Source organism: Tachypleus tridentatus, chromosome 10, assembly GCF_004210375.1.
Source record: "Tachypleus tridentatus isolate NWPU-2018 chromosome 10, ASM421037v1, whole genome shotgun sequence".
NCBI lineage: Eukaryota > Metazoa > Arthropoda > Merostomata > Xiphosura > Limulidae > Tachypleus > Tachypleus tridentatus.
The window spans coordinates 101,647,403-101,675,099 of NC_134834.1; the positions used below are offsets into that span (position 1 = coordinate 101,647,403).

General features: G+C 33.9%; 1 protein-coding gene across 1 annotated transcript; it reads right to left on the minus strand.

Moving 5' to 3' along the window:
- Window positions 1-2,555: 2,555 nt before the first annotated feature.
- LOC143229973 (uncharacterized) lies at window positions 2,556-27,690 on the minus strand. The gene is made up of 4 exons (XM_076462886.1): window positions 27,451-27,690; window positions 16,161-16,332; window positions 5,579-5,724; window positions 2,556-3,006 (listed from the first exon to the last, which is right to left on the minus strand). The coding sequence occupies exons 1-4, from the start codon at window positions 27,593-27,595 to the stop codon at window positions 2,687-2,689; spliced, it is 783 nt and encodes a 260-aa protein (XP_076319001.1). The 5' UTR covers window positions 27,596-27,690; the 3' UTR covers window positions 2,556-2,686.
- Window positions 27,691-27,697: the final 7 nt, after the last annotated feature.

Sequence of the window (27,697 nt, forward strand, 5' to 3'; positions counted from 1 at the left end):
AGCGCGACCCTCGGATTGCGAGTCGCCTTGCGCGCTTGGCCATGCCAGGCCTACGTATCTTTGCTTCCCAAATTTAGAAATAGGTTAAACTGTTAGGTAACCAAACAATCTCTGAGTGCCTGTCTTCAGCAGTATTGTTTGTATTTGATTTTCTACGTTTTTGTATGTATTATAGATAGTATAACTACAGGTTTAGTTATTGTGTTTATGATTTTTTTGCTATATTGTGATTATTATTTTGGAGGATTGTTATGGTGTCCCGAATTTTTTATGTATATACGTCTTGATTTACGTGTGCATATTTATTTACTTTATTGTAAATATGGTTATTCATGTCTGTTCTTGATGTGTTTTAAAAGTTTTAATTGGTCTTTAAAAGCTCCTACATTTTGTTTATTTGTGTCGGCTTTTTGTAATTGTAAAGTTGGACATAAGTCTTTTTAAATGTGTCCAAAATATCTGAGAGTCAGTATATTCATTGAGGTTGAAACGGTAACTGTCCCACCTAGCTTGTTTTAATTGTTTAACTTCATTTGTCTTTTAATATTTGGATCTCCTGTATTGTATTCTGAGTAATATTCATCCTTAAATTATGTCTATTATATCTGCATGTGATTTCCATTTTGAATAGATCGGTGAATAAATATACTGCTGCTGTTTAACTTTCCCGTTTTTTTCTGATTCAAACCATTTTGCTTCCGGTTTACACAACAGTAAGAAAAACATCTTAATCCTGAATTAGTGAAGTATTTTATAAATGAAATATTTTAAAGGATATTTCTTACTTCTTTATGTAGAATATGTTTTTTGTAGAAACAAAATTTAAGATTATTATTAAATTTGATGCATTAAATATACCAAATTCAGACAGTATAAATCTTAACCACATATCTACATGTGAAATGGGCTGCTTTCAATAAGAAGTGGCTACACCACATCACTTTTTCTGTCTTACAATGATTTTCTTGGAGATTGATTAACTTGTACATCTACTTAATCATTTATTTTCACCTTTTATATAGCCAGATATTAAGAGTGTACCACGATTTGTATCTTGCCTGAGGCTTTAGTAGCTAAGGCTGGCACTAGCATCCACATTGGTCCGGCATGGCCAGGTGGGTTAAGGCGTTCAACTCGTAATCTGAGGATTGCAGGTTCGAATCCCCGTCGCACCAAAAATGCTCGCTCTTTCAACAGTCAAGGCGTTATAATGTTACGGTCAATCCCACTATTTGTTGGTAAAAGAGTACCCAACAATTGGCGGTGGGTGGTGATGACTAGCTGCCTTCCTTCTAGTCTTACACTACTAAATTAGGGACGCCTAGCGCAGATAGCTCTCGTGTAGCTTTGCGCGGAATTTAAAAAACAAACAAAGCATCTGCATTTGTTTGTGTTACGTTAAATCCTATACCAAAGTAATAAAAAATGTAAGGTATGCCTAACGTGTTATGTTCACTAAAATACATGTACATTTTGTCCGGTTACTTTTAGCATACAGAAATCGATAGAAAATTTAGGTTCCATAAGTGGAAACGTTTTTCCAGGATTAAATCATACGTATATATATATACACACACGTGTGTGTGTGTGTGTGTATCTTAAAACCTTTTAACTTGTAGGTTCTCACTAAGAGATTTTGTTTGTTTTGGAATTTCGTGCAAAACTATACGAGGGCTATCTGCGCTAGGCGTCCCTAATTTAGTAGTGTAAGACTAGAGGGAAGGCATCATTAGTCATCACCACCCACCGCCAACTCTTGGGCTACTCTTTTACCAACGAATAGTGGGATTCACCATCACATTATAACGCCCCCACGGCTGAAAGGGCGAGTATGTTTGGTGCAACAGGGATTTGAACTCGCCACCCTCAGAATACGAGTCGAACGCCTTAATCCACCTGGCCATGCCGGGCCCTCACTAAGAGAAGGAGCAAGAAAATACACCATGTCGGGTCCTCACTAAGAGAAGAAGCAAGAAATTACACCATGCCGGGTCCTCACTAAGAGAAGAAACAAGAAAATATACCATGCCGGGTCCTCACTAAGAAAAGGAGCAAGTAAATACACCATGCCGGGTCCTCAATAAGAGAAGGAGAAAGAAAATACACCTATTCATGTTAAATATTTATCATTTGCTCCACCAGTTTCAAAACTTCTTTAAGAATATTTTCTTTCTTAAAGTCACTGGAGAGATACTGTGCACAACCCCCAAATCTTGACGCGGTGGCGAAGTGCTACTCTGAATGGGGAACAGAGACTTGTGCATTACTACCAGAGAATGTCTGTGCTTCAGTTTTAATTTAATGGTCACAGTTAACGTATCAAACAGGATTTCCCAGAACTGGCATTTCTTTCACCATCTATGGATAGTCACATAAAATATCCTGAAGTTACAGTATCATCTGGTAGTGGGAGAAGGCTGCGTGCCTAAACCCAAGTGATACAGCCTGACTTTAAGGGTGCGCAAGAGATCAAAGAGGGTTTCTTAAACTGCAGTCATCTTAAGTGGGATTCGCATCCGTTTTATTGAATTTATGAATATATATCAAGTCTAAACTTGTCGCATATTTTCTTTATTACTTATATTTCGCTTATATTCCAAGTATTGTAAGAGTCCTTATTTTGTTATTCATAATAAGTTCACTGGACTGTTTTAAATTAATAATTGTCCTTATCTGGTAGCCATCATCAAGACATGCGAACTATAAATAAGACAATTCCCAGCATCACAATTGTCGACATTGACTCCTTGGCTGTGCCTTTATCACAAACAGCTTTCAGCCATGTAACTTGTGTCCAGTTATAGACACGTGTTGCTTCTGGTTCACATTCACTTGACATCAGTCGGTCTGTAACACACTTGCTGTGCCGATAGAGACTAGGACAGTGTTCGAAGCCTTCTTCCAAACGAAATATTTTTCTTATAAGTATAGTCCAGTTGGGTATTTGTTCATGACATTTGGATCTCGTTCTTACTCGTTCGATACAAGCACCATGGGTAAGAAGGGCTGAAAAAGAAACCAAAAATTAAGTTCTGGCTAGAATATTGAATGCTATATTTCGGTTCATCGTGGGTAAGTCCAAATAAGTGGCGTATAATTAAAAGGCCTTTGCATAAATGTTTTACAAGTATTTTTGTTTTTTTAGAAAACGTTAATTTTGGCCAAGATACGAGTTTTTGTTGTTATTTTTTGTCACATCTCTCTCTCTCTCTCCCATGAAGAACATAAATATTTCTGAATTTTTAATTTGCGAGTTAAGTCGGTTATTTTGACACGTTGAACCTCGGATTACTTTTACATTAATTGAATATTTCAGTTCTCGACAATTAAAGTAAAAAACGTTGTTGTAGTAATTACAAAAAACTGTACATTGAAACTTTCAATAACAGACCTTTAAACTGATATATATTGTATATAAAATGGTAACCAAAACACTTGGAAGGCCCAGCATGGCCAGGTGGGTTAAGGCGTTCGAGTCGTACTCCGAGAGTCCATCATCGAGAGATGACTCAAAAACAAAAGAAACACTTGGATAGCAAATTTGTTCAATGACATATTTTTAAATATAGAATGGTACTGTTACGTATTACAATGTACCTCCGACGAGTTCAGGTAGTTTTGAATTTCGCGCAAAGCTACACGAGGGCCATCTGCGCTAGCCGCACCTAATTTAGCAGTGTAAGACTAGAGGGAAGGCAGCTAGTTATCAGCCCCCCAACAACTCTTGGGCTACTCTTTTACCAACGAATAATGGCATTTGCCGTCACAATATAACGCCCCCCATGGCTGAAAAGGTGAGCATGTTTGGTGTGATGGGGATTCGAGCTCGCAACTCTCGCATTACGAGAGGACTGCCTTAACCACCTGGCTAAGAGTTGGTAAAGTAGTAGCTCAAGAGTTGGTGGTGGGTGGTGATGACTAGCTGTCTTCCCTCTAGTCTTACACTGCTAAATTAGGTACGGCTAGCGCAGATGGCCCTTGTGTAGCTTTGCGTGAAATTCAAAAGACAAAACAAACAACTGGTAGTGCACATCCGCACACTGCCTTGATTCTGAAGCATATAAAAAAATTCATTTCGGAGATGGATTTAAACACTTAGAGGGAACATTGATTGTCTCTCACTTCCTTTATTTCTCTCGCCAACAAGAAACCATCATTAAGACACCAAACCAGAAAGCCATCAAACTGTTCACCTTTCTTCTTGTTTTGATAACTACTTAATTAGTAACGTTAGTTTAAATTTAAATCCACTTTGTGTTTCTGGACAGTGCATGACGTCATCGTTCAAAAGTATATGGAATTTTTTTAATCATTATTCTAGGGTAAAGTTATCATTACCTCATTAAATTACTCTTTTTTTTACTGAAATCTGGTCTTCATTTAAAAACGTAAGTATATAGTGAAACAGGAATTACCAGTAAAATAAACGAACATTATATCTGATATTAGATGGCTATAACATGTAGAAAACTCAGTACTTTGTACATTATACAATCGGTGTCTTTAGGGAGACAACCTCTATACTATGTATGAAGGAATAAAAAAATATACATTATATTAAAATTTATTACACACGTTCATAGAACAGACTAACTTTCAGTAAGGGGAGAAAAAAACGTCACAAAATAAGTAACAAAACACTTTGTGAATGTAAAATAATGTAGGGATTGCAGAGTAAAAAAAATGCAAATGAGTATACATGGATGACAAAGCTATGTACAATCATCCCTACATGACATTCAATATTAAAACTTAGGGTTACACTGTAAAATACTTACTTTAGTTGAAAGTTCTATATTCTAAACTGTGTTTGTGTGTTTTCTTATAGCAAAGCCACATTGGGCTATCTGCTAAGTCCACCGAGGGAATCGAACCCCTGATTTTAGCGTTGTAGTTCTGAAGACTTACCGCTGTACCAGCGGGGGACTGAACTATCTCAAATAGGATATCTCAGTGACGTCAGATAAATTTTTACGTTTCACATTTAAAAAAAAAAGCATTATTAAAATAATATGTTAATTTCGTATGACAAAATAGCGTATGCACTGAAAATGTGTAACTAGACCGAAATGAAATTTCCAATGTGTTATAAGAACTTTGTCTAAAATAATATGTAACATAGTGAAGATTCAAAACATAACTTCAACTTTTATATTAACTTTTAATGGAAAGAAAACGGTTATTAATACTTCCGTTAAGACCTCTTAGTTATACTATTAACTATATATCTAGTTTATTGATTACTGTTATTTTATTATTGTTATACTTTTAGCATGGCGACTGTTTTGCATTCTTAGCTTAATATATGTATTTAGGACTAACCTAAGTCTCCTATATTGGTCGTTTTTCGTAAGATATTATTGAAGCGAAGACCGAAAATATCGTTAATCATGCATTCTATTATTGACAGTCACAAATGTAATATAAATATAGAACTTATTACTATGATGACATTAGGTTTATTCTTAAGTACATAGTTTGTTGTTATCAGAAGTTAGTTTCAATATATTGGATTTTTATCTTTTAAATAAAGTAGAAAACAAAATATAAATATGTAAGAATGATTCGTGTTACTTACACTGCAATAAAGCCCTATTATTTCTGCACAGTAGTATTTGTAGTTCTTTAAGACTTCTGATAATTCTTTCCAAGTTTACGTAGTGCTCATATAGCTTACAGTCTCTGACCAGTGGCCTGTAACATTCAGTTAGGTCTTCAATTTTTCTGCGTAAAACGTGAAAAAATTGTTATTCAGTAAACTTGATTTCATTACATAAAACTTGATAAAGTACAAACCTGAATTATGAATACCTTATATTTCAAGTCACCAACAAGAACAGAAAGTAGATTACCAACTAAAGAACAGAATATGACTTGTAAAGTTACTGTTTATAACATTTAGCCTTGTATATAACTTATACACACACAAACAGAGACAGCAGAACATAGGTTATGATGTGGGACATGTTCTGACTTTTGGAGTTGACTGCAGATATTTTGTTTCATCACAGACTTGCTCGTAGTGTTTGTAAGGCGATACTTCCTTATGATGTAAACCTCAACTTTGAGTTTTATATATGTTTAATTATATCTATATTTAATATAACTTTTCTACGTGATGGTATAGCCTGGAGGTAAGGGTGCAATTTGAGGATTGCACGTTCGAATCCTTGTCACCGAACATGGTCGTCTTTCAGCCGAGTGAGCGTTATAATATGACATTCATTTCCACTATTCGTTGGTAAAAGAGCAGCCCCAGAATTGGTGGTGGGTGATGTTATCTAATTATATTCCCTCACGTCTCTAACTGTTAAGTTAGGAATAGCCACACTTTACTGGCAGTCAAGTGAGTGGTATTAGTTATAAGTATTCTTGGTTTAGTTTAACTTTTGTGTATGTGTAGTAGCCAATGGAGTGCATACAGTGCCATCTGTTTATGGAATCTGATGTCAGTCACCAGCGGCTGACATAATTTTTCCTACAAGCAAATGGATTACACACAGCTTCCTCTGTTGATGGATTAAACACAGCTTCCTCTGTTGATGGATTATGACGATAATCAGAATGTCTTATTATAGCATCAGAGAAGTTATTGCACTTACCATTCTCCATTATCTGACAGATAAATCATGATTTCAATCCATCTTTGTATATATCAGTTCAAGCAATCACTTGACAAAGTGAATGTAGTATTAGGTTTTTCTTACTTTCTTTCTAATACAATAAATACTATATACAATAAATACTATGTGCAACTTTACTTAGTTTATAGAAAAACAACAATTATCTAATATACAATTAAAAAATAAGACAGCTTCTAGTCTGCAAAGTACAATAAAATAACAAATAACTTACTATACAGAATTAAAATCAATAAAAACCTCTGATGGGACTGGAAAACAGTCTAATATACTCTACATACGTATATCAATGTGTCATCTTTAGGATGGTGATGTTTTGTAAATATAACCTTTATTTATGCAATAACCAGAGGACCAATTTGCCTATTAAAGAATTTCCTGCCACCTACTGACAACATCCTTATTTAATAATGTAAATTTACTTTTTATATCTAATTAAACTCCCAGGATGTGCTAAAATAAGTTTTTCTAATTAAATTGTATGTTTAGTTTTACTGATGTGTTCTGCTAAAGGTGAAATGGTAATATTATTGTTTTTAACGTTTCCTGTGTTCATTGATTCTGAATTTTAAATTTCTTCTACTTTATACCATGTAAACTATTCTATATTCATATGATATGTATACCAAATGTTTACATTAAATCACTTTAACTGTACTAATAATTTGGATAACTTTGTTTACCCACAAACATCTGTTTATTTTTTATTATTTAACATTATAAGCATGGTATAAATGACAATATCAAACATTATTTTTTTTTTACTTACATCATCAAGATCCAAAAAACGTAAACAACAAGTTGTCACAATTTCATAATTAAATCTTATATACTTGTCAATACTATTGAGGTAATTAACAAATTTGAATGATTCATCTGTACCAAAACAAAATGTATCATTCATATACCTTAACCATACTTCAGGGTTTATATTCCTTTTCCTTGTACTTCACTTTTAAAACTGTCTATAAATATATCACATAATAATGGAGATAAATAAGAACCAATATTTAAAACTTCGTTCTGTTTATAAACTTTGTTATTAACTTGGTAAAAAAAAAAAAGGGTTATCAACACATACTTGTACCAAGTTAATGATATCTGTTATTCCTAAAACCAAGTTATTGTCTTTCAGTTTTCTTCTCAAAATATGGAATAGCTTTTTCACAGGTACTTTAGTGAACATCAAATGACACCAAAATATCTTCTTGATCTAAAACTACATTACTAAAACTACATGCTCAATTATTTCCACAAATTCAAACGAACTATTTTTTTATTTTAAAAATGATATTTTTTAAAATATACATTTTGCTACATTATAAGGTTGAACTCTTAGTACTGGCTACAAAGGTCTGAAACTGTTACCTGTTTGTGAACTTTAGGTAAGGCATATAATGTAGGTGAAATAAAGTTGCTTGAAGTTGAACTTTTTTTTTTCCTTAAGATGTTAAGAATTACACAACTCGTAAGTTTTTCTTTATCATGAAGTTTATTTATAGAATTAGCTTTAACATTCTCATACGACCTTCTTTCTAACTGTCTTCAACTTTAGAATCTTAATCATTTTGATTAAGAATTACAGTTTGTCAACCTTTATTGGCCACACAAATGACAACATCTTATTCCTTCAAACTTTGGTATTATTATCTTTAAATTTAAAATTATTTAATAAAGTAAAACACTCACTTCTAACACCCAGGTGGGTTAAGGCGTTTGACTCGTACTCCGAGGGTCGCGGGTTCGAATCCCCGTCGCACCAAACATGCTTGCCCTTTCATCTAGGGGGCGTTATAATGTGACAGTAAATCCCACTATTTGTTGGTAAAAAGTAGCCCAAGAGTTGGCGGTGGGTGATGATGACTAACTGCCCTTCCTCTAGTCTTACACTGCTAAATTAGGGACGACTAGCGCAGATAGCCCTCGAGTAGCTTTGCGCAAAATTCCAAACAAACAAACAAAACACATTTCTAACAATATACAGTTGATCCTCATTTAATTCTTCAAGTTAGTTTCAATTTCAGTTCTACTACCTTTTTAAAACCTTTTATTGGACCAAATGATAAATTTAGACCTCTGTTTAAAACGTCAGTATGTTTATCATTAATTCATATTTATTTACGATTTTAGGGTTATTTAAAGAAGTGTTGTACTTCTAACAGTGACCCTAAATGATAATGTTCTTTATTCACTTCTTATTTATTAACTAATAAACTTTGCCTCTAGTACGATAAATACTAAACATACTATATAACTTTACTTAATTTGTTTCTAACAAAAAAGTTATATAATGTAGTGAGTTTTTTACGGTAAATATTAAATACATTAGATAGTCCCCCCCCCCCCCAGTGATGCAGAGGCATGTCTGCGGACTCGCACTGCTAAAAACCGGGTTTCGGTACCCATGGTGGGCAAAGCACAGAGAGCCCACTGTGTAGCTTTGTGCTTAATACTAAACAATCAAGGATTATATAAATGTACTTACTTTGTTTCTAATGTGATACATATTAAAATCAGTATAAGTAAATATATGGAATAATATATTTGCAACTGTGTTTAAAGAAGACTATGTAAGGTCACCATTGTTTCTAAAGTTATTACCAAATTAATTTCTGACATATTACTACCAAATCTCATTACAAAGCTATATGAGCAGCAATTTTACTGGATACTTTAAGCAGCTGAAATATGACTTTATCAATCTGTAACATCTTAAATAAGAGTATACGTAATGACACTTCGTGATCCTTTTCGTAATTAATAGCTCGGCTATGTTTTTGATAAAGACATTTGTATTGTTCAGCAGCAAGGGGGAGGTTTGATGTCACGTAATAAGTGCGTGGCTTAACGTCTGGATATTTCTCCAAGCAATTTTGAGCAGTGTAAAATACCCTCTTGATGACGAGAAACCCACTTGAAATAAAAATGATTCTCAGAACAGCTGGTATGGACATTAACACTTTTATTGATAAGCAGAGAACAACGTTTTAACCATCCTGGGTCATCTTCATAAATGAGATTATTTTTGCAAAAATGAGATACAATCGAGACTGGACTTCAAGACCATGGCAGAGCTCAAAGCAGTGAAAGAAAGAAAAAAAATGTAAAAAAAGAATAAAAAACAAAATCAGAAAATTAAAATGCCATAAAGAAATTAAACGTTTACCCCAATGGCTTAACAGTGGGCCTGAGGAATTATGACGCTAAATACTGCGTTACAACATCCATGATGGATTGGCACAGCGCAAATGTTATAGCTTTGTGCTAAACAAGAAACTTAAAAAGAAATTTGCAAAAAAACAGAATAACCCAAAGAAAGATAGACAGAAAATTTAAAGAATATCTCGAAGAAAAAAATACTAAATCTGAAAAACAAGAACAATAGAGGTTATGCAGTCACGTGACTGAAAGCAGAACTAATTTATTTAGTATAATTTTTCATTATATATTATACCAACCCTCATACTGAGTGAATAAGAAGGCTTTGAATGATGTTCAGTAATTCCATGGATTTTGCATTTGTTTAAAACTTGTAGCATTTCTCAAGGTCATTTATTTGTAACATTTTCAATAAATTAGGAACTTTATATAGTTTTGTTTTATTCTACCTTTACGCAAAGTTCACCATTAGAAACATTATTATAGGGGTCACAGTAATACCCTGGAGAGTCTCAGGGGGTAAGACGATGAAAAAGGTTAAGAACCACTGATCTAGGCTATCTGCGCTTAGTGCTTTGACAAAGGATTTAGATCAGTGGTGCACAATATTTTTGAGTCAGGGGCCACAAACAGATTTCACGTAGCCGTTGGGAGCCACAAGAAAGTGAAGATTAAAATCGTCCCACAGTTGTTTCACACAAGATGGACATCACATTTAAGAACACACAAATAACGATTACATCAAAGAGTTTGCACATTATTCTAAGAAATGTTATGATATGTTAACTGTCACAAAGTCAGTGTGATGGATGGTGCTGCATATCATCTATGAGCTTAGAAATGTCCGGCTTGATGTTTGACGTTGAAAGACGCAAGATTGCTTCCAGATGGTCATCAGTCAGCTGATTGCGAGTGTTACTATTGTTCATTTTCATATGCGAGAAAACCTGTTCGCAGCATGCTGCCAAACATGCTGGTGTGGACACGTGCGTTCTCTTTCAGATTAGCAAATGTATCAGACAACGTTTTGTAGAAGTCAAGCAAACTGTTTTCTCGGTAAATAGCACGCAGTTCATCAGATGCCTGGAGATCAATAAGTTCGAGCTGATATTCTGCTGACAAGTCATCCACTGACACATTGAACGGATCAGTAAAAAGTTTCATCAACAATCTGCTTTTGTCAAACTCATAAAACAGTGAGTTGAAGGATTGAATCAAGGTATCTAGCTTCCCAACATAAACTTGTGTGTCAATGTCCTGATTCTTCTGTAGCTGTGATTGAAAAGTGGGAAAGTGCACGAAGTTGCCTGATGCTGCTTGCTGCCAGAACAAATGCAACTTTGTCCTGAAAGCTGAGACGTGATTTGCAAGCTGACAAACAAGCTGATTTTTGCCTTGCAACTTCAAATTCAGATCATTCAAGTGTTATGTCATGTTGACCAGAAAGGTCAAATCAGCTTGCCATGCTGGATCAGTCATGGAAATCACTTCTGTGTCTTTGTTCTTGCTTCTGAGGAATTCTATCTCACCTCATCAATCAACTCCCAGAATCTTCTGAGCATCTTCCCTCGACTCAACCAGCGTACTTCACAGTGATATACAAGGTCACCATAGTCTGAATCAATTTCTTTAAGAAGACTTCGAAACTGACAGTGATTGAGTCCTTGTGATTTGATGAAATTAATGGTTTTTGTCACTAATGCCATTAATGCCTGAAAACCAAGTTCTTTACTGCACAGGTTCTGTTGGTGAATAATACAATGCAACTTCACCAACTGTCTGTTCTGCTTTCCTCGATACTTCATCAACAGTGCTACCAGCCCGTTACTTTCTATGGTCATGGCTGGTGCTTAATCAGTTGTCACACTTACTAGTTTCGTGAAATCCAATGAAACACTACTACACAGTCGTACTATCTCCTCGAATAGAGCAGACCCAGTTGTCTGACCCTTCATGGATCCCATGCCGATTAGTTCCTCTGTGATATCAAACGATGACGACACACAACGAACAAAAAACTACAAGCTGTGCTGTTGAACTGATGTCAGTCGACTCGTTTGCTGCCAAAGAGAAGTAGACAAAGTTGGCTGCTTTATTTGTAAGCTGCCTTGTCACGTCTGCTGAGAGGTGTGAAATTCTTCATTGAACTGCCATACGATTCAAAGCCACCATCTGTAGCTTGCGAACTGCTTCCAGACACAACTTTTCCGATGCAGTAATCATACATTGCTTAACAAAATCACCATCAGTGAACGGTCGGCCCGATTTCGCTGTCATCAATGAAATATCGTAACTGACCTCACATGCTGCATCTAAATCTGCTGACTGCTTTGAGAAAACGTTCTGCTGGTGATTCAGCGACCGCCACAGAGATTCAATTCGAGTTGTTCGTTCATCACCGACAACGTTGTGGAAATCTTTATGTTTCGACTCATAATGATGCTTTATATTGGATACCTTCGCCACTGCTACTGTTGAACAAAACAGTATTGTGCAGTCTAATTATCATGAAACTGCCGGTTTTCGTCGTCAACTTTTCTTTTACGATTAGCTGCCATTTTTGTTACGAAATAATATCAAAATAGGGCTCGTAAGTAAATCTTGAAGAAAAATTGGAATGCGTGAGATTTCGTAATTACAGAAATATTATGTCATTACACCAATGATAAAATGCCTATGTGTTAACGAGATATTCTTATTAAATTTTCTTTATTGCTCGACACAAATATGGAACCATCCAGTATCTAATCTAATGCATATTCTTCTATATAGCGCTTAATCTTCGCGCAGGCGCGAACTCTCTATGCTTGACTTTCCCGTTGGACATCGCGGGCCGGACTTTGTGCACCACTGATTTAGATGAATCATCTAAACATTACACAAGATAAAGTGTCATCAATTTGGAATGGCTATGACGGACCCGTAATGACCACAAGTTTAGCTGCTGCTTCATTAGTCGTGTTGACAAACAGAGACACGGTTATGGACACTTTTGACATGGAATACTAATATATTTTCAGTAATCTAGTTTTTAGTGCCTCATATTAAAGACATACAATTTAGATCGCGATAAATAATTTGTGACATGTTGGGTGTAAAGTGTAAGACTGCAAAGTTTACAAACCGTCAGTTTTTGTAATCTACTCGAAGGCAAATAATTGCTGGTGCTACAGTAACTGGACCTAGATGAGTTCTAAATAATCTCCATTATATCTTTAGCAATAATCCACGTGTGCTGACGGTTTATGTTGGTCTAATTTTAAAGAAAATCGACTTGTTTCAGAAATTTACTTATGTTTACTAGATCTATTAGTATTAGGCATGGAATCTAGCTCTAACTGACAATGACATAATACATGGATTATAACGTTACATCTATATTTTCATATTTGTAAGCCTATACTAGTAAAGCTGATTCTATCCAAATATTTATATTCTTCATGAAACAGGCTTCTAAATATGTTTATGGTTTCTGATATAAAATAATGTGTTCATATATGTGTAATTAATATGGGTTTAATGTGTTAAAACAACTCAACAGTGGCAGCTTACAGCAAAAGGTATATTGTCATATTTATAACGAACTGGACTTGTTTTACAATAAAACGTTAAAACATCAGGACAAATAAAGTTGTTAAGTTACCAGTAATTCACACATAACACATTATGTATTAATACTATATTTCATACCACGTTCATAATCGCGAGCTTGAACTGGGTATTATATCAGGTGAGCTTGTTCAAGCCCATAGTTTGAAGTTTCTGTGGTGCTGGTATTAATATTCGTGGTATTTTCATTCCCTGAAAGAAAATGCTTTTAACACAATACGAACATATTTGTAAGTATGTCATTCACAATGACCATCTGACAACCCATTTGGCTGTATGGGTTACAGTTCAACAAGAGGATCAGATCCTGACTGCACATTACACGTATATGGCAAGACAAGAGAAGTGTTATTCCTATGTAACAGTCAAATTACTCTACTTATAGCAGATTAAAGGTTTGGATAAGAAATTTACTTTATATTTCCAGTGTTGTAACCTTGAACATTAAATGAGTAAAAATAGCAGTCACGTCTGTGGTTTCTAGATTCACACCAGACTATTGGAGTTTTGTTACCTTTAGTTCAATGTCTCAACTGTTACACAAATGGAACAAACTTTGTGTGGAGTTCATGATTTGTCTTGATCTTCAAGTTTTATTCCAAGATACGCGTAATACGCTTTCTCGACTAATTCTGTAATGTTTTGCCATTGTTTCTTAACAACAAATTTACCACAAATAGAATATTTTGGGTCATTTACACAATCTCTTGTTACCACAGCCACGAAAAGAAAAAAATAATGTCAAAGTGCACGTACAAACAAATACTACCCATGTGGTCCGTTGACCATCAATATACTATTGGTGTGTTCCTTGAGGGTTCTAGAACAATAGTTAACACTCTTACGTCTAGAGAAATTTCTAGCCAGTGGTTTTCAACATTCTACGCATAACAAAATCTGATCCAATTTCAATGAAAATGATTCGCTTATGTAAGAGTATAAATGACGCTTTGTGAAAATTCTGAGAAACAAACGAGAGGATTAAATGAATGGAGTGTCTTCAATCACGTCAAAGTGACTCAAGATTCTTTGTGGTTGAGGATGTCTCAAAATCTAATTAACATCTAACTTTAAACATGAAACCTCAGCGCTAGACGGTCGTTGCAATTTTTGGTGAACGTACTCCATAGTTAAGTGAAATGTCACGAGTTATAATACAGATATAAAGCCACCTTTATTAAATGTCCACTTATAAACTTAGGCCAAATCAAGTAACGGATCATTAGATACCAGATTTACATACAATGAATCAAAAGTCCGATTGAAATGATTTTATAAGGTCATCTGGGGGGGGGGGGGTGATTATCTGTTTCAACTACCTCCGCCAAGATACAGGAGTGTGTTGTCTGTCAGTCTGCCAGTAGAAACTAAAGCGTGTCACATAAGGAATGCTTAATGATGCAATCTGTACAGCTGTAAAACGTGCGTATGCCATGAATCACGAGAATATTTATGCATTATTAGGCTACAACGTAGTATGACATATGAACTACAAAAGCAAGAAAGGAAATTATTGTAACACTTAACCTTGGTTTTATTTACTCTTGAAACAGAACGCTTTGGGGAGCCCTGCAGAAGTATATCTTGTTGTTATCTAAAGAACGCATTATTCGAAAGTTTTAATTTGTGCCGAATTTTTTCAAGCTCTTTTGAACATAGATTACATATGTGATGTTCCGTGAAGCATGAAGTTAGTAAAAAAAATGTTATCGCGCTAATTTGTACAAATGCATTGATCGTAAGTTGATCCTGTTAGTGTTGTTAGAGGTTTAAAGTGATTTGTATATGTAGACCTAATGCAAATTTCAAATTGTAAAAGTTCATAACAAAGCAATAAGAATTTGTTTGTTTGAATTAAGCACAAATCTGCACAATACGCTATATGTGTTCTGCCCACCACGGGTATTGAAACCCGGTTTTTAGCGGTGGGAGTCTGCAAACTTACCGCTGTTCCACTGGGGGTGGAGCAACATTAAGGAAGAAAAACTGATATCTTTTCTTAAACTGTTAAGGTGTTGCATTATTTTCACTAGAAAGAACCTGCCACAAAAGGACAATGCTATAGCAATACGTTGTTTTCCTTGTGAGGAGATACTTCAGTATTCTCTATAAAATGACTACACTGTTTCACAGATATTATCCAGTTTAAAACTTGTAGAATTGTTTATGTGATGTGTGCTTTGTGCTGTTTATTCCCCCCCCCCCCCACTAGTTGAATGGTATGTCTGTGGACCTAAACACTGACAACCAAGTTTCAATAGTCGTGGTGGGCACATTATACACAGTTTATCGTGTATCTTTCTGCTTAACTACGCAGAAACAAACTGTTTATGTTTACGGTTTTTACTGTGGTTGAAAAGAACTATATTGGTATTCGATACTTTTTTAGCTTTTTATTGACGAAGCATGACCTTGATGGGCAGAATGACCTTCTGTCACGTTTTTGTTTCTCATAGACTAACTGTTCGCTGAACTAATTATTCATACTCTATACAAAATGAATGATTAAAATTCGACACCAAACAAAAGCTTCCCGAAACATCAGTTCTTATATTGTATTTTCTAACGATATGTTATGGTAATAAATAGTGTTATTAGATTTATAATGAACTTTATTATAATAGTCATTTAAAAAAAACGCTTTGTCATAATGAAATAAAAACGAGAAATTTTCTTTAAATTATTTCTTATTGGTAATGAAAAATGAAGTAATACAAAAACAAGTAAAAGTATAATTTGAAGTCGGTTTACCTGCAAATATCATCCAAACCTGGTCCTTCTGAAACAATAAGCCTGCGACCAGTAGAAGAATATTCAGTAAAGAAAGGTTGAATTAAGTGAAAATCACGCTCTAAGAAAGTATTCAGACAACGGTGGGGTTTTAATGAATGACCGGTACAACATCTGACAGATTCGTAAGATGCTGGAATTAAACATAAATATCAATACATGTACCTATGAAAACATCAAACTTATAGTAAACTAATATTAATAAGATATTGCTAGTATTAAAATATTATTTACCTAAACAAACTTTGGGTATTATGTGTAATCAGGCCTAACTCTTTCAACGTTCTATGTGATCAGGAAGACCAGGTGTAGCTCAGTGATATCGCGATACGTCATTAAATTGTTCTAAAACATCGCTTACTGCGATAAAGATTCGATTATCTCCAACTGCAATTCTGAAAATCTTATAAAAGCTGCCATGTAGCAGCAAATAATCAGAACAAAGCTTCTTTTGATTTTATTAGAACACAAACTTTGTACTATGTACGTTTCACGTGACGTCAGCACCAAAAGTTAAAAATCATCCACCACCTTGTAGAGCACGTCGCCTAGATATTTAAACTTGACTCATTGAAATTTAAATTGCCCTTAAGCTAAAAGTAAATAACAGAATGATTAATACCTGCGTTATTTATGTATTTCTAAATAGGTCAGATATTGAGGAAATTAACGAGCTATACCAAGCAACTCCAAAATTAATTAGAAATCATGGAGAAATGACGACTGATCTGCCAAGAAAAACGAGATAATTGTGGGTTGCAAGGATAGGTAAAATATATTGGACACCAGTGCATTATTCCAAAGTGTGTTCCGAATATTTTGTTACAGATAAGCATAAAATTATATTGTATCAACTATAAATTTTTCTGCCCAATATCCAATAATGTACATGCACGAACGGCATATACTGTATTCAGTTGTCTCATATTTCGTGTGACTATAACAAAAGTGTTAGTCACGACTCGGTGAATAAAATGTTCTATACATTTACAGCAACTTTTCTTGAAAATAAAAACACCATAATTTTCGAAAAAATAATTGAAATTAATCACTTTAGCTGCAGATAATATCGTAAATTACGCGTCAAAATTTTATTATTTTTTTATGCAAATTTCTGTTCGCTGTGATCAAGCACATCTAGATTGGGCACCATCATAGAAACTAAAATCAAAAAATTCTGCATATAGAAACCTGAGCTTACAAAGTCAATTAAGAGGTAGTACATATACTTCACATAATCTATATACATGTACCTGTAGTATTAATATGGACTAGGTTTCCAGTGTTCTCTCTTTTCAAATTTTAGAGTAATAATTCAGATATATTGGAAATAATAAAATATTTTACTTTTATTTTTAGCATGTGTTTAGAGAATATTTTACATTCAATAATTAATTATAATAGTCTTACTGAAAAGAGTGTAAATAAAAAAGAGAGGGAATCTTCAATAGCCGCTGCTGTAATCAGACCTCATATCAGTGAAGAGATGGAGCTATGAGCTAAAGGTTTGTACTTAAAAAAATCAGGGCCATACTATGAGCCGTTATGCCACGGCGAAAAAAACAAGTGAAAAACTAGTTGTAATGGACGCTGAAGTCAGTATGTGGTTATAAAAGGCCAAATGATATTTATTTTATTATTAGCAGAGTTTAGCAAAACATATTTTTTATCATTTTTTAAAGTTTTTATGTACTCAGTTATTATATTTCTAAAATAAGATTATTTAATTTCAAAATGTTCACCTTAGTGAATTTATCTTTAAAAATTCAAGGGCACAAGATAGGCAAAAGGAAAACAAACGATTGCAGAAGCACTTCTCGACCTTAGTACAAAGTTTGGAGTAGAACCTTTGGATTACGAAAACTTAAATTGTCAAAAGCATTTTTCAAAGAAAACTGGAAGATAATTATTGGTCGAATGATGGTGAAGATCCGAAAATGGCGGATAAAAATGAGAGATGAATTTCAAAGACTTATGAGTGAAAACGTAGACCTTAAAGAAAACGTATCCAAGACAAAATTTACCCCAGAGACATTAAAAGGAGAAAAGAATTATATGGAATACCAGGTCTTAGTTAGTATTCAATTCCTTGAACCACTCTTACTAGAAAATGGTAGAAGCTCGTTGACAATATTTGAGAAATTAATTCTTGTGTCAAAGTAACTTAGGTTAAATTTACCAATTCAGGATTTGGCATACTATATTGATGTTTCAAAGCTAACTGTTTCTAGAATATTTAACAATGTAATACATGTAATGCGTGGATGAATGAAAGAGTTTATATATTAGCCAGATAGAAAACAGTCACAACTCTCTATGCCCATGGAATACAGGAACAATTTTGTTTTTGAAAGTGGAATTTATTATAGACTGCTTTGAAATGTTTTTTTTTGAAAGGCCTTCAAACTTGTTAGCTACAATTGAGACGTGGCCAAACAATAAGCTTTACAATATTGTTAAGTTTCTTATCGGAATAACACCACAAGGAACTGTATAATATCTGTCTAGTGCTTAAGGTGGAAGATAAAATAATAAAAATAACAGAAAACTGTAGTCTTTTGCCCAAACATTCAACAGGTGATGTTGTACTGGTAAACAGGGGTTTTAATATTTCTGAAAACGTAGGATGATGTATGGAGAAGTAAATATTCCAGCATTTACCAAAGAAAAAAAAAGACAACATTTGTTTCCTCTAGAGTAAATAGCACATTTAAGAATTAATGTTGAAAGGGTTATTGGACTGGAGCGAAATAAATATACGATATTGCAAGATACTCTAAAAATTGACTTCTTACGAAATGAAGATGACCAAAATTCTTCAAAAGTTCAAATTAGTTCAGTCTGTAAATCTGTTATACCTTTTGACTAGACGCATGTTTTAAACTAATGTAATGTTGTGTTCATTTAGTTGTTACTGATATAGTACGACTAATCATGAATAACTTTTTATCTTCTAACATTGTAATTGTTCAAATAACAAACAAAATTTTATTTATATGAGAAAGTTTGCAATTTACTTGCCAATGGTTAAGGGTTTTCTGTTCAAAATGCAATTTCTTCCATAAACTTATTTGACCACCATATATATAATTAAAAAAATAGTGAAAGTTATTTTACCAGTTATACATAAACATTTGTTATTGTAAAACAAACAAGTACATAGAAACAGTTCCTTTTATTAATTGTTTGTTTGTTTAAAATTAAACTCAAAGCTACACAATGGACTATCTGTGCTCTGCCCACCAAGTGTATTGAAACGCAGTTTTTAGCGGTGGGAGTCCGCAGACATCCCATTGTGTCACTGGAGGGGGGAATTTCTATTAATTAGAAATTCATTTAGTTCATGGCTAGTGCAAAATGTGTAACAGCATTTGCTTATAAAACTGTGTTTGTCAATTATTTTATCATATACATGTACGCGCACCAGTAAAAATAGAAATATCAAACAAATTAAATATATAATTTTGACATGCATATCTTATTAAAGACTTTACAACATATAAATGCATAACTAGAAATACAACAATGATCACAACAGATAATGAAAAAATTAGTGTCCCACACAAATTTGTTAAAAATTGATAAAATTTTCGACACATTTACATTGAAGCTAAAAATTGATAACAAAATATAAAAATAATACTTGTTCAAATTTTACATATTTTGTTTATTTTGTCGCTTTTGATTTTTTTTTGTTTCTTGTTTTAGCAAGTTTTCTGCAGGAAGGACAGTACCAGCTCCTTGTAATTACTTGTTTTATTTTTACACATTTAAATTTCCATCGGTGGACTCAGCAGACAACCCGATGTGGCTTTGCTATAAGAAAACAAAACACACACAATTAAAATAAAACCAAACATAAGGAAAACTCTCATATCTAATTACATTATCTTCCTCTGAATTATACTGAGTTTGAGAAATGCAGGTAAATAAATTTTTTCATTGTTTTTGGAATCTGTAACAGATGTATGCAGATCTCTTGCTATAGTTGCAATGATATTAGGTCTAGAAAACAGTTTTCCTACTAATTCTGGTAAAACCGAAAACTTTGGTTTTTAAAAGAATATCCTCACGCAGTTCGGTGTCAATTTCAATTCTTTCTGTATGAAAATTGACTTCAGTCCACACCAGGAAGTCACAAAACTCCTTTTCAGACAAGTTGATACTGGACCTCATAGTAATACTGGTCAGGTTTTTTTTATCTCATTTTACCATTGTTCATTTCTAAACAAAACCTATTATCTAATGATTCAGTAGGTTTTAAATCCTTTTTACATAAGGATCATCTAATTTTCTAAACGTAACACCTCACAACAATCACATGAAATTATTCTATCCAGGAATGGATACTTTGAATTTAACATTAACCCCTATATAATTAAAGACCACGTTTTCAAGTTCTACTCATCGCTTCATTATATTACTTTAATTAAACTTTGGGATGGCTTGTCAATGACAAACAGACTTCATTCGAGAGGCTGTGCCATTCTTTACTTATTGCTTAGTCTTTTGTTATCTGTTCTACATCTATTATTTTCTGTTCAATAAGGCTAACAGTTTTGAAAACTTCCTCACGATGTTTAACAAAAGTGTCTTTGTCTGCAGTTATATAGATTTCATCTCTTAGTTCTTACAAAACTAGTAGGAATATTTTGTCCAAAATTTTAGGCTTACAGTATTCAGAATACTTTGGAGTTAGTGACATAAGAATTGGTTTGGTACTGGTGTTGTGAAAGGCCTTGAAAATAAATGACTAGTTCATAATCATTTGGAGATTGACACGTGTTGGATATTTTTAGGAGTTTTTGAGTCTGTATATTGTGTTGTATATTTTTAGGAGTTTTTGAGTCTGTATATTGTGTTGTATATTTTTAGGAGTTTTTGAGTCTGTATATTGTGTTGTATATTTTTAGGAGTTTTTGAGTCTGTATATCGTGTTGTATATTTTTAGGAGTTTTTGAGTCTGTATATTGTGTTGTATATTTTTAGGAGTTTTTGAGTCTGTATATTGTGTTGTATATTTTAGGAGTTTTTGAGTCTGTATATCGTGTTGTATATTTTTAGGAGTTTTTGAGTCTGTATATCGTGTTGTATATTTTTAGGAGTTTTTTGAGTCTGTATATCGTGTTGTATATTTTTAGGAGTTTTGAGTCTGTATATCGTGTTGTATATTTTAGGAGTTTTTTGAGTCTGTATATCGTGTTGTATATTTTTAGGAGTTTTTGAGTCTGTATATCGTGTTGTATATTTTCAGGAGTTTTTGAGTCTGTATATTGTGCTGTATATTTTTAGGAGTTTTTGAGTCTGTATATCGTGTTGTTGCAGTACATCTGTTGAAGTTGCTGCCCCTAATTGTTTCTTTTTCTTTCTGCAGGAGTAAAATCAGTATCCGTGATAGGTTTTCTTCAACTTCCTGCACCATTGAAAGAAACTGCAGTATGATTTCTCCTGTATTACTGTTGCTGCAGTTCAAGGATTTATTGCTGTTACAATAGCAAAAAAGCATAGCACGAACATGGCTACAACACTCCTCAAGACCAGCTATACAATTGCAGCATGCTGTTAAAATCTTTCCATCCATTTCAGCAATTAACCATGCATAAAGGAGTGTGTCATTTGATCACCAGAATATTTTATTCTTGTCGACAATAAACACTTTCCACGGATAATTATTTGACAGAGGTCCTTAACCCAACCATACACAAACTGATTGTACAGTTACAGAGACTTTTAGCCCTTTAAGGCGTTCAAAATGTATACACTTTCCTTGCTTACAAAATAGTTTACTTAATGAATTTCAGAGTAGTTTGACACCATTCGATCAGTTTTTCTTCGGGATTTTGTATGGACCTTTATATTCAATCAGTTTTAACTTTTCGCGATATCATACCTTTGAAACATCATCTAAACTTTCCTGATGTGTGATCTGAGTTATTTCTTTGAATAATTTCTCATCTATCGTTAAATTTCTTCTAAAATCGATATTTTCTGGCGATACAAGTAAATGTAAACAACATAATGCTTCGTTTGACTTCATCTTAAAGATGGCGGGTGTGTTAAGGAATTCCGGATGTGTGACGTAAATGAAAACTACATGTAGGGAAAACCGTGAAAGTACATTACCTTGCTTGTTGTTCGAAAAATGTGAGATAAGGAAGTTAGAGTAAAACGTATGGAGAATATTCTCTATTCTAGGGTTGAATCCTGTTAGCGGATTAGAAGGAGAAGCGGGTCCAAAGCGTATTTGATTATTATATCGATTATGTTCATGCTAAAATGTTGCATTTCTGTTCAGATGGCTAAAGCCGATTCCAAAATCATAATACAACAGTTCGTGCACTCGTACTGTCAAACGTTAATTCTACGTGCACGGCAATGATCTCAGTCATGTTTCTTAGTAAGTAGAATTACCTCGTATTAACTCTTTCACTGTCAAGTTTATAGAAAACTTTCCTAATGCCGAGTTTATTATTAAATACACAAAAAATAAAACGATATAGGTCTTAATATTTCATTGCTTATCTAAAAGTTGACATTGACAAACTTGTAGAGTTTGAAAGGAAACATTTTTTCGTGGCGATATAAAATTTAAAAAAAACTTGCATATAGCTAATAAAATAAAGGTTACGTGTATCACAAGTATATTATATAGAAAATATTTTAGTGTTTGCTTGTTTTGAATTTTGCGAAAAGTTACTCGAGGGCTATCTGCGCTAGCCGTCCCTAATTTAGCAGTGTAAGACCCGAGGGAAGACAGCTAGTCATCACCACCCACTGCCAACTCTTTGGCTACTCTTTTACCAACGAATATAGGGATTGACCGTCACATTATAACGCCCCCACGGCTGAAAGGGCAAGCATGCGTGGTGTGACGGGGATTCGAACCCGTGACCCTCAGATTACGAGTCGAGTGCCTTAACCGCCTGGCCATGCTGGGCCGAAATATTTTATAACATGTTACAACAAATTTTATTGCTCTGAACTGGGAAATAATATACGTCATGGCAGTGAAAACGTTAAACTGAGTGTGTTTTTTTGGATGAACATTAGATTTAATATTTGTCGACTCCTTTCCGAAATTATGTCGCGTTTTTGTCAGACACATGGTTTACTCGCGCACAATCAAACGTTTATTCTCGGCACAAGGAATTTAATTTCTGATTGGCTACATTTGTTATCACAATACACTTAAAATATTAATAAAAATATTGTTGAAAAATAGCAAAACAAGTACGATATAATGAATCTACAGAGTTGCAATAATTGGGAAACGTTTTTAATAATTTATTTTAACAAACGTAAAGAAACAAATAGAGTTTGAAGAAATAAAAACTTTCTCAGTAGATATTGAAGTCGAGAATAAAAGTCCATTGAAGTATTACAATTTTTTTCATAATGCATCTTTTCGCAGAAGCCTAGATATAATAAGTAAAAAACTTCTGAACTGCTTCTGAAAATTATTTTGATATTTGACACTGTATAAAAAAAAAACCAGCCTAGTGAGTGTTTAGGGCAAAAAACTGAACGAAACGGCAAAATTAATTGTAAAAATATTCAAATGAGACATCTATTGCAATGTTTCACAAACTAGGGCCTACAAATCATGTACGAAATTTCACAAAAGTATTTTTAAAATGTGGTTTATAGCATAAAAATGTTTTGCACTGTTAAATTTAGGCGAATTAAAACAGTTTTGGAACACAGCTTTTCACGTGTGTGGGTTTGTTCTTTTTTCATGACGAAAAAATATTAATTGATGTGAAGCCCCAGGAAAAAATAAATTTATAAATGTTCCTTGGGTCAATCAAGTTTGAAATCGTTTTTCTTATCATAGCGAAATCCTGTATAGAAGAAATAGCTGAAGAATACACCGTCGCATAATTAATTACAGAAAACTGTTGTTTTTTTCACAGAGTTTCCCAGTTGTGTGTGGTTTCTTATAGCAAAGCCACATCGGGCTATCTGCTGAGTCCAGCGAGGGAAATCGAACCCCTGATTTTGGGTTGTAAATCCGTAGACTTACCGCTGTACTACCAGGGAGGCGAGTTTCCCTGATATCTACACAACTAGCATCTTGTTTTAGCTATTCTATTAATAACTACAAACACAAGAAAAAAAACATTTTCAAAATAAATTGTATTAGGAATTTTGTGCATCATTCAGGATAGAGCTCGCAACAATCAACTTCAAATTAATCAAATAAATCTCTAAAAGGGTAATTCTGGCCACTATTGGATAACAATAATTTTATTTCAAATATATTTTGCTTATTTTCAACAATTTTTTATTTTTTATTATGATTAGATGATAAAGAAAGAAACGAACTTTGAAGAAACTATGTATACCATTATGTATGTTATCTGTGCCATGTCTACCATGCGAATCGAAACCAGGATATTAAAGTTTTAAGTCATCAAACTTGCTGCTGAGTTACTGAAAACCTAAGATTGTGTAAGAACAGTTATTGTTTTGACTTAAGCCTACAATAAAATCTTGACCTAGGCCTATTGTGGTATCTCTCGCTACGTCACTGGATTCATAAGTGCGAAATATCACTCCCATGTTGTTTTTTTTTAATATGACGTATGAGAAGCCAAGTCTACACTTTCATCAGGATGAAAGGTGGTTCACTTTGATAATAAAAGGGGTTCGTTAGTCCTGGTTAACTATTCAGTCAGTTGAGGAACCAAGTCCGAGCTTGTACTGAGACAGAATATGGTCTAACAGGGGCGAATCTTGATTAAGTAGCCAGTCATTTCAATAGCCAAGTTCAATTTTTTATTGGAACAAAAGGCGATCTAACTTGATGATAAAAGGGGTGGATAGTAATTAAATAGCCAGTTAGTTCAGTAGCCAAATTCAGGCTTTTATTGGGACAAGAGATAGTCTAACTTAATAATAAAAATAGGTGGATAGTAATTAAATAGCCAGTCAATTCACTACCAAAGTTCAGACTCTTACTGGGACAAAAGGAAGGTCATAAGATGGAATGAGTCCTTATTAAAGTAGCCACGGTTAAAGAGGTAGGTCCTGCTTGAGTAGCCAGTCAATGCAATAGCCAAGGCAAGATTTCTATTGCAACAAAAGGTGTATAACGTGATGATAAAATGGGGTGGATCCATTTTAAGCGATCAATCAGAGTGAGTCCAGTTTTCGAACAAATGAAAAATGCTCTATATACAAACGGTTAAATTAGAAATATACATTTTTCTCCTTTTCTAAAGAAAACATTTAATTTAAAGTGAAAACAAGATTTCTACCACTGAATACTTACGGTAAGGTTTGGTGACCAGATATAAATCTCGGTAATCATTTTAACCTATACATTTCATCTCAGTACAATTACTGGTAACTTTTATATTAATTAAATAATATCTACCAGCTAGTTTTATCTTTGTTTCGGCTGCTAATCAGTTTAAAAGGTTTCATGGAAGACATGACAAGATGTGTTTTTTCTGTGTTGGTATTGACTAGAACTTTATCCTTGAACATCTTAGTAAATTTAGAGTTCGTTATTCATGTGAATAAGCATCAAACTTCCATCAAGAAGACCCAGGTTCGAATTCCAGCAGAATATAGTCACTCTCGGTAGTTCCCTGAAATGATTGCGACTAGGATAAAACTATTAGGTAAAAATAGTTACTTATCAACAATAACTCTTAAATCAATGCATATATTAGTTACTTTGATTTTTGTAGCTAAACACAAAGCTATACAATTGGCCTATCTGTGTACTGCTTAACACTGGTAACGAAACCCCGTTCCTAACATTGTAACCCCGCAGATATATCGCTGTGCCACTATGAGGGGGGTATAGGTTAGTAACTAAGACAATAAAAGTTTGTTTCAACCATGGAAGTTTCTTTATAAGTCTTCTTATATTTTTCCACGAAGTAAGATATACAGGCTTCCATATATTAATTACCGTATTTTCCGGTTAATAAGCCGAATCGCCGAATAAGCCGAGGCCAATTTTCAGCTCTGAAAATGAGGGTTTTTGCTTATTACCGCCCAATAAGCCGAAGCCATTTTTAAGAAGTGACAAGTTTCTTCAAAATGATTTCTTAGTCTCGTTTCAGCGTCAGCATGCATGTTGTGTGTGATCATTGGCGTTCTGTAGTAAAGCAGAACGTGTCGTATTGAGACAGAGATGGAATCAATATGTCATTCGTTATTGGCTCCACTCACTGTAATTAGGTAACCAATGAAATTCCAGAAACAACGTTTCACTGTAGTCTTAACGTGCTTTGCTGATGGGACAAAATTACCGCCTATGGTAATTTTCAAAAGAAAAACATTTCCTAAGAAGAATAAATTTCCGAACGGAGTGATCGGCCAATTAGCCGACCCCCAAAAATCAGGTCCAAAATTTAGGGCCAGAAATTCGGCTTATTAGGCGGAAAATACGGTATATTGCAGTATTTAATCCCATATTTTATCTTTCTATACCACATATACCACTGATCAGCTTTTCATGTACATAAAATATACTCGTATCCACCATAAATAAATGTACATTCTATTGGGCCTTATACCTATCTTAAACACTGCTATAAATCGTATTGTTACTTATATCTTATATACATATCATAATCGTATTGTTATTTATATCTACCATGTATACATATCATAATCGTATTGTTATTTATATCTATATCGTATTCATCTGATAACCGTATTGTTACTTGTATCTACATTGTATACAGCTGATAACCGTATTGTTACTTATATCTACATTGTATACAGCTGATAACCATATTGTTACTTATATCTACATTGTATACAGCTGATAACCATATTGTTACTTATATTTACATTGTGTACAGCTGATAACCATATTGTTACTTATATCTACATTGCATACAGCTGATAACCATATTGATACTTATATCTACATTGTATACAGCTGATAACCATATTGTTACTTATATCTACATTGTATACAGCTGATAACCAAATTGTTACTTATATCTACATCGTATACAGCTGATAACCGTATTGTTAGTTATTTCTGTTTTATATCCATATTGTTACTTATATCTCCCTCATACACAGCTGATAACCGTATTGTTACTAACACGTTACAATGTGTTTTTATCCTACAACTGGAACGGGCGTGGCCAGATGTAACTTCGTTGTTCAGTACCAATTACAATTGTGGTAAAGTTTTGTTATTTGTGGCCGTTCCTGTACATACGAATCGTATAATGAAATATATATTACAAAACAGAAGCAACTTAATTTAACGTACCTCGATATAAAATGAGTAGTAAAAGCGACGTCCACCTCTCCCAGGTATTCATTTTGTTTCGTGTTACTTTAGTACATAAATTACTTGTTAAGCCTTGACTTTTATGTTCACAGCAATTAAGGTCTTTTTCACTAAATTTCAACATAATTCAGAACAGTAGACTGGGCACCTCCCCTTCCGTGGTTGTTTTCCGGTTCCGGCTTAGCTGACAAACTTTTGAAACAGTCGACACTAAGTTCGTTTACAC

Bases quoted from the DNA above. Each gene is read 5' to 3' on its own strand.
- LOC143229973 (XM_076462886.1), bottom strand. From the start codon at position 27,595: ATGTTGAAATTTAGTGAAAAAGACCTTAATTGCTGTGAACATAAAAGT. The intron at 5,725-16,160 runs GTAAACCGACTT...CGTTTTACGCAG, and splicing joins GGTTTGGATGATATTTGCAG to AAAAATTGAAGACCTAACTG. The intron at 3,007-5,578 runs GTAAGTAACACG...TTTCTTTTTCAG, and splicing joins TAATAGGGCTTTATTGCAGT to CCCTTCTTACCCATGGTGCT.